General features: G+C 36.7%; 1 protein-coding gene across 1 annotated transcript; it reads right to left on the bottom strand.

The window, feature by feature from the left end:
- Positions 1-7772: 7772 nt before the first annotated feature.
- On the bottom strand, positions 7773-8979 carry LOC149249437 (uncharacterized). Its single transcript, XM_089456252.1, has 2 exons — positions 8763-8979; positions 7773-8662 (listed from the first exon to the last, which is right to left on the bottom strand). The coding sequence occupies exons 1-2, from the start codon at positions 8910-8912 to the stop codon at positions 8021-8023; spliced, it is 792 nt and encodes a 263-aa protein (XP_089312378.1). The 5' UTR covers positions 8913-8979; the 3' UTR covers positions 7773-8020.
- Between the last annotated feature and the right edge of the window lie 371 nt (positions 8980-9350).

Raw genomic sequence — 9350 nt, 5'->3', positions numbered from 1 at the left:
ACGACTGAGTTTTTGTTTTCGTCGACAGATTCTTGAAGATGGCCATTCTGGCGACCTGCAAGAAGTATATCACAGCAGAATCCATTTCTAAACTCTTCTCTGAACGAGTGTGGGTACACTTTGGGATCCCACAGTCTATCATCTCATATTGGGACAGCAGGTTCCTCAATACATTTTGGTCCAGTCTCTGGTCGATGTTGGACACCAAACTCATTAAGTCCACAGCTTTCCATCCCAAAACTGATGGCCAAACAGAGGTCGTCAACGGGATGATTGTACACATTTTGCGCATGTACAACTCAAAGCAGCCATGCACATGGGATGATAGCCTTCCCTATGTCTAGCACAACTATAACCGAGCTCTCCATAGCTCTACTGGCCACATCCCTTTTCAAGTGGGCTTGGGATTCCAGCCATTATGTCCCATTGATGTGGCCATACCATTTGTAGCTACTCAGGTAGATTCGACTCATGTCCAATCGGAAGTCGATAAGGAAACCAACTTCATTGAGCACATCCAACATATCCACCAGCAGGTCCATGACATTCTGGAGAAATAAAATACCAAGTATAAGCAGCGACATGATCAACATCAAGTGCCACACAAGTTTCGGGTGGGTGGCAAAGTCTAGTTGCATTTGTAGAAGGAATGCCTTACTGGAGCCTATCATAAACTCAGACTACTCTGATTGGTCCTTACACCATTACCAAGGTTGTGGGCGACAATGCATTTGATCTCATCGTTCCCCCATTCCTTGGCCTGCACCCAGTGCTCAATTTGGACCGCCTTCGACCATACTTCCCACCATTGCTGGATACATCAGACATTGCAGAACAACTCACACTTACAGAGTTAAATCCAGATTGCATGGAGCAAGCCACAACTAATCGGATCATGGACACGCAGATCAAGAACACTCACCAGTAGAATATCCAACTGTATCGAGTTGTCAAAGCAGGCCAACTCCTTCACTAAGGCAAGTGACTCACCAAGGACCAAGTTCAGCAGAAGTTTCCTCATCTCATGGAGGAACTCAACGCAAAGGGGACCATTGCTTCCTAAGGGGGGAGGAATGATCCAGGTTGATATTGGTGGCCACCCACCAATTCCACTTGGACTCCCACCATTGTTTTTTTCAGTTTTTCAATTTCCTTAATTGTAGCACAGTTTACTATTTTTACTAGTTTTTTGGGTCCTAAACTTCCGGAGCCGTTTTGAGGCACTAAACGACGTTTTTTTGGCAATCTATCGATAGTGATTTTCTATCTAAAATCATCTTTTACATCGTAGTCCTCAGAGATATCTTTCCAGCGGATTATCATGTGCATAAAATGGAGATAATATGACCAAGTTGCTACCCCGGGAAGTTCGTTGTCCAACTCACCCCAACGAGCCCATAAACTCTTGGTGTTACATCTCCTCGGGTTAGAGTTTTGGTTGTTTAGGGTTTGCTATTATTGTTCAATAATAAAAAGGCCCTTGAGCCTCATTGTAACGTAGTTCAGAGGCATGTAGCCGCAACATCTCTTCTTAGAGATAATCTACCATCGCCCGAGCTAGTCTTATTTCCATTCTGTTTGTAAGCATATTTCAGTATTTGATATTAATGAAATGAAGTGTGATTTCTACTGCATCTTTGTATTTATGGTTATATCTGTAATTTTTTGTGTTCCTGTTTAAATCTGGATCAATACCGCATGTACATCAGTACCATATGTACACCATGTACACATCACCACTTGTACACAACACCACCTGCACAAAGTGTTCACAACATCACATGTACACGACACCACATGCACAACGTGCATACAACGCCACATGTACACCACACCACATGTACAACGTGTACACGATACTATATGTACATAAAACCACATGCACGACATGTACACAGCACCACATGTACACAACACCACATGCACGACATGTACACAACACCACCTGCACACAACACCACATGTACAATCATGCACACAACACCATATGTACATAACACTACATGCACAACATGCACACAACACCATATGTACATAGCACTACATATACGACATGTACATAGCACCATATGTACACAACATCGCATATCCAACATGCACACATCACCATATGCACACAACACCACATATCCATCATGTGCACAATATAATATGTACACAACATCGTAGATCCAACATGTACATAGCACCATCTATACCCAACACTTCAAATGCAATATTCACACAACACTATCTATACCACCCTGTACATAACATTGCATAAACAACATGAACAAAGCTACTAATCAAATGAAAACTATTACCTCAAGACAATAACTCTAACCAAAAAAACCCCAAAAAACATGGAAAAATGGCCGAAAAATGAAGTGTTAAAATTCCTACTATATGCATGACATTAAAGACAAATTATCACGCCTCGTTAAAATTCCAAAGATCTTTAGGCATGGTATTGAAGATAAAATATCATGTCTCTGAAAAGCCTTAAAATTCCTAAGATGACATTAAGATAACATATCACCTCTATGAAAAGCCTTAAAATTCCAACAATTTTTAGCCATGGTGTTAATATTATTTTAAAAAATTATTACCATTTAATTTATATTCATTTATTTTTGTTTTAAGTTTATCATATTAATAACAATTTATATAATGTATTGAGTCACTGGATAGGAAACACTTCAGTTATGATGAATGAACAACTTTAAAAACAAATGAATTTATATGTGATTTTGGAGTTATTGATGCACTCTACATTAAAACTTTTTTTTTTGGGAAATTTGTGTAAATATTTTATTTCTAAATAATTTTAAGATTTTGATATTTGCAAATTGTTTTTTAAAAACTATATTTCATTATTTTTTTTTATTTTTTTTTTCTAGTTAAGACTAACCTAAGTACCCACGGGGGATTTGAACCAGTGACCTATCACAAGGAGTGCCTTAACAGTGCACCCATTCACCATCAATCCAAAGCCCCGTGGGCAAAAACTATATTTCATTATTGAGAAATATATATTTTTTAATTTTATTTTCATATGTAATAATAATGATGATGATTATTACTAACATCCTCTAAGACCAATGCAATCTATCGGACCTCAACAAAAGAAATAGAAAAAGAATCTAATTGAGATTCTTAAAAATCTTGTTTCTATGATAAAAAAGAAGGGAAGGAAGAGCTCCGAAATCGCCATAGTTGTTTTGACTTAATAATTGAATTAAGGCTTCCGTGATCCATATCAAGTTTTTGAGACAATTTTTCAACGATATATCACATCAAAATTCATTTGTCGACGCATTTCGAACCATCAAGTGTGGGAATTGTGAGTGAATGTGGGTAAGAGAAGGTCAGTCTAAAAGGAAGTGTTTTTCATCTTCCACCCTCTTAGTAGATGTACGCAATAAGTGTTAGGTGTGTATCGCAACTACAGGTATACACACAGATCACAACGCTTATCCATACATTTTTCCTTCAACAAATCACACTAGTTGCCTCTTTGTCTAAACATTCTCTGGCATAGGTATAATTATTGGGCTCTGTCACACGGAAGCACTCTTCAAAACACCAGCAACCAATAAAAAATGAAGATATCTAAATTGACCTCGATCCATAAACACAACACACTAGCGCTCTGCAATTTCATCACACTCCACTGGACATATATGGTGAATGTGTACATTCTCTATCAATGCATGCTAGTATATACTTTTGGCTCCAGTTGCTTTACATTATAAACTCTAGACCAATCCACACAATAACCATCTAACAATAATTCCCAAAAATCAAATTTGGACCAACTCGACGTGATTATGACAATCCATTACTTCTGGTGACTAGATCCCATGAAGACCAATCCAATCAATTATCCAGGTCCACTCACATTGGAGGACTAAAACAAGGTGAAGACCACTTTAATCAAATGTTCCATTCAATATTTAAGGAAATTTGTTGAGTTTTTGCCCATGGTTTTCTATTCTCACCTACAGGAGAGTGTCAGGGGCATAAGCTTAGAAGACTGAGGTGATTGTTGCAGGAACCTAAAAACATGACTATGACAATAGGTTAGTGCCACTAGGTGACCATTGTACAATCAAGATAGTGTTGTAACACTTGGAAAACCAAACTCTCTCTAACCTAGATCTACTTCTAACTTTACCACAACATCATTTCACCCCTCTACAACAAGTGCACACCTCTAGAACCTTTGTGTACCTTTGTAACACTTATAATCATCATCACAAGCTCATTAACCTGTTAACATCAATGCCCAACTAGCTGGTTAGTTCCATGGTTGACATCATTACCAACACCATGCTACCAATAGAATGTTATTAAACTATGAAATATTCTCACATCAAAGGTACACATCGACATCTACAAATCCAAAATGGCCTTTACTTTTTAAAGATCCATCTTCAAGCCTTGCCTAGAAATTACAAATCCCAAGTATCCTAACTCCTTCGGAAACCTACACTTTTTAAAATTTATTAGTAGTTTTTCTTACTTCCACCATTGTAACACCTTTCTCACATGATCCTATTGTTCCTCCTTTCTCTTACAAAAATTAGAATGTCATCCAGGTATACAATGACAAACTTTCCCATAGATGGTTTCAAGACTTCATTCATAAGTCTCATGAATGTGCTAGGAGCATTGGTTCACCCAAATGGCATGACTATCCATTCAAAAAATCCATATTTTGTCTTAAATGACATATTTTATTCATCACGTTCCCTTATAAAAATATGATGATATACAATCTTCAAATTGATCTTTGAAAAATACTTGGCTCCACACAAACAATCCATGAGTTCATCCATTCATGGTAAAGGAAATTTATACTTGATAGTGATATTGTTGAGAGCTCATGAATGTATAGGCATTCGCCACTTACCTCCCTTCTTAGGTTCTAACAATTTTGGTGTAGAACAATGACTTAAGGTCCCTCACATGATTCCTTTGTCAAGCAATTCTTATACTTGCCTATTCACTTCACTTTATGCTAGAGTTTAGGTAGAATTGACCTTGATATCAAGTTAATCTGATGCGATATACTTTGCATGGGAATTAAGCCTATTGGAAAACCATTCATGTCAATCTCCTTAATTTATTTCAATAAATGTTGAATCTCTAGTGGTATAAAGTATAATTTTCCACATTCTTGAATTTGTTTTGGCATCACGGCCAAACATTAGTGAACCTTTTTTTGTTCCTTCAAAAATACCTTAGTTGAACACAACATAATTCATTTGTTACTAACTCTACCGTCATGGTTGCTACTACTTCATTTTGTTTTCAACTTGCATTTTTGATCATTGGTTCCAACGTATATTATTGTCTAGCCTTTTTGAACTCATAAGTATTCCTCCTACCATCATAGAAAACATTTCTATAAAATAGCCACGGTCTTCCAAGAAGTACATGACATGCATCCTTCTCTACTATAGTATATATGACTTGTTAATTGAAGCTTCTAATTTAAAAATTTAACAAGCACTTATCTGTCACCGTCACTTATTATCCCTTTCGTAACCATGAAACCTAATACATATTGGAATGGGGAATAGATTTTAATTTTAGTTTCTTTATGACTTTTTTGGATACTAAGTTTTTTGTACTTCCATTTTTTATGACTAGATTAAAACATTTTTCCTAAACTTTACATTTAGACTTTAAAAAATTCCTTCTCTATTTAGGTTCTTCAATTGTCTTCATATTAGGTTTAAGTAATATTGTCCATTACATTAAGTTCTCAAATTTTTCTTACTAAAGGACCATTACATTTTCACCAATAGAGGTTTCTTCATTTTCTTGGGTGACTTGTGTTTGGGCGTCACTTATTCTTCCTCCTTTATGCTTTTCTAGGCATTCAAATGCCTTAAGGTGGCCTTATGCTCCTCTACTCCGCGTTCGTTGCAAGTAATATTTTACTTACTTTTTACTCTTTTGAATTCTTTGCCTCTTCTAGTGTCATTTCTTCCTTTATTACTTTGGTTACTTTTGGATTCATTTTCCTTTTCATTGGCTCTAACAATACTCATTCCTCCCCTACCTCTGGGTCCTTTTCCTTGAAATTTGTTTTGTGCTTTTTTGTTAATCTTTTCTTCCATCTTTAAGGAAACAAGCTTCATTTACATTCTAAAATAAATTTGTGATCATCTCATCTTGAATTTTATATTTTAATCCATTCCCATATTTCAACATTCTTTGATATCTTGGTTCTTTGGCCCTTGATCTAAGTTACAATTTTAAAAATTCCTCAATGTACTCCCTGACAATAAACTCTTTCTACCTAAAGTTCTATAATCAAATATACATGTTATGTTGGTAATCAACTCATAGGAATTTCTCCTTGATTTTTCTCTTCATCTTCCTCAAGGATCTAATCTTCTCTTATTGGTTATCTGCCATGTCCATTGTAGCATTTCCCACTAAAGTGCAATATTCCCTTTTAACTTTGTCATAAAAAATTCAACGTGTTTGGGCTCCTAAACATTCTTGTACTCAAGGTACCTTTCAAACTTCCCTATCCAATTAATAAGAATCTTGGCCTTCAGACTACGATCATAACATGAAATTTCCACCTTTTTGTTACTTATGCCCTTCAAAAAGGATATCCTTCTTCAACATTTCTCTCTTCATTAATCTCATGCTTTGGCTTTGGGTGTGCTTTTAGTATTCCCAAGTCTTGAATTTTCCAAATCTTCTATTTTTCTTCTCAATTCCTCCAACTCTTGATTCATTGCACCTCCTTGCATTATTCCTTCTCTATGTGGTGGCATTTCTACAAGTTTTCTAGTGGCCCTCAGCCTAACTAACATTCACATATCTTACTCGAGATTAGTTTCTCACAACTTGCCTCCCAGCATTTGCATTGAACTATTGGACATTGGGTTCAATGCTCTCTGTGTGTTTCGCGACGTGGAATAAGCACCTCTCATGGATCTTAACTCTAGCGATTGTAGCAGAGACTAAATCTTGCGGTTTTTGGTCTAATGGAAATCATGATTCCAACAAGTGGTATCAGAGTGATAGGTCTCGAGTTTGAAACTCTCCCAGCTCGCGCTAGGGTGGGATTGTTGGACATTGGGTTTAACGCTCCCTATGTATTTCACGACATAGACTAACCACCTCTCATGAATCATAACTCTGGTGATTGTAGCAGAGACTAAAGCCTACAATTTTTGGTTTAATAAAAATTGTGATTCCAACATGAACAACCCTTTTTAAGTCTTTCTACAACCATGCATTATATAAGCACTAACAAGAAACCATAAGAAAAGCTTAAACTAAATCTAACACCATTAGACACAAATAACCATACATGAATGAGCTTATAATGAATGGTTAAATTGAATTAAAGATCCATAGACCCCCACTCATTATCACTTTGTGAATGAGCTTATAATGAATGGTTAAATTGAATTAAAGATCCATACACCCACTCATTAACTTACAAATTTGTGTTCACTAAAAAGCTCTCAAAGGATAACTTTGAAAACCAAATACAAATGTTAAGACTTAATACATTAAACATAACTAGGGAGATTGGAGATAAACATATACATTCATTTTCATAATATTAAATTTCAAAATTATACTAAAATTTAAATAAAATATATAATTTGCTTTGTGTAATGATAATTTCAGTATTCTAGAGATGTTTTGATATAACATCAAAGTAAAAAAATGTTTTGGTATGACATCAAAGTAAAAAAATAAAAAGTTAAAAATATATGAAAGCAAAATATATATTACGGACAACATTAAAATGATCACCACATTAAACTTTTTTTTTATAAAACCTCCCAAAATAAAAAAATAAAAATTTGCCATTGCGCTAAAACAGTTCGTTAGGGTAATTTTATTTTTGTTTGAAATTTCATCTCTATTGATATGAAACAAAACTACATAGGTATCACAACTCCGACCCCCCAACTTTACATATATCACAAACACAGGTCAAACTTGGTGGGGGCAAAAACAAACCGAACACAAAAATGATGAGAAGTATTTGGCTTCAAAGGGCCAAAGTGCCTACTAGCAGGTACAATGGCATTTTGCAGGTGTAAATCTTGTTTTCATCACCCCACGCCTCCCTAAACCTTCTCAATACCTTTTCATTCAGAAGCTCCACGCCTTTTTCTCTCGCTGTGACCACCGTAGGGGAAGAATTGTACGATTGCAAGAATTTTTGAAACGACACCTCTATCTCCATCTCCATTTCGAAGGGATTACCTTCGCTGCCCCCTCCATTTTCTAGCACCGGCTCGAAGGGGAACGGCAGCTTCCTGTATCCATCTAACATATACTCAAGTTTTGGTTGCCGGTAAGGCATGCTTGACTCCAGCAAATCAGCACCCACTGCATCGACAGCAGGACTGACGCTACCTCTTTTATAAGTCCACACCGCTATCACGCCCCCTGGTTTGCGCAGGACGCGTTTAACTTGAGAGTAAAAGGTGTCGAGGTCGAACCAGTGGACTGCCGTGGCCACCGTCACCAGATCCACCGATCCCTCTTCCCCCACGATTGAAAACAGCTCTTCATCCATCATAATGGGCGCAGTGACAGCATACGTCACTTTCGGATGCTTCCGCGCCAAAGCCAGCTGCTCCTTGCTTCTGTCTGTGGCAATCACCCGATCGTAATGCTCTGCAATCTACGCTCAGATAATTTCAGGCAATGATCTCATAATTTCATGTGAAACCTAACAATTACTAGAGTGAAATGAAATGAAAGAAGAAGGTAAGAGAGGTTACAGAAAGAGAAGCTTGGCCATTGCCTGCACCCACGTCCCAAGCCAGTTGGTGATTGGCAGTAAGAGATGCCAACATGGAAAACAATGAAGCAGGATAAGCAGGCCTGCTCTCTAAGTACTCCTTTGCTTGTTTATCAAACGGCCCCGCCATCTTCTCCACTGTATTTTCACGCAGTCGCAGCTACAAAAGGGTCTCGGTCGTGATCACCAATGATTTATGTAATTTTTTATTGCGTGCGGTGCAAGTAATGTCCCTTATCTTCATATATAAATATTTTCAATATTCAACTAAGAATTTAAATGCATGCTTCCCTGTAACGCAATCATTGTTATTGGTCCAAAGAAACTCCGGGTCGTTGATTAAAATGTAGTCGTGTTTGAATAGGCCACACCTCGTGCTCAAATAGCTAGTTTTGAAGAACATGCAATGTGTCTTTTTAATGGTTTTTTCAAACATGGTTTGGCAATCACACAATATTATTCACCTAGATAGTATTTCTAAAATCCCTAATCTTAATTTTTTTATGCAAAATTCACACAAACTTATTACATAATGCTATTGTTTCATTGAATTGGTATATACATTTTT

Source organism: Pinus tabuliformis, chromosome 7, assembly GCF_031772625.1.
Source record: "Pinus tabuliformis cultivar Carrire ecotype Pingquan chromosome 7, CPIR1, whole genome shotgun sequence".
In the NCBI taxonomy this organism is placed as follows: Eukaryota; Viridiplantae; Streptophyta; class Pinopsida; order Pinales; family Pinaceae; genus Pinus; species Pinus tabuliformis.
The sequence above is the reverse complement of the archived record's forward strand: the minus strand, read 5'-3'. Positions and strand labels throughout refer to the sequence as shown.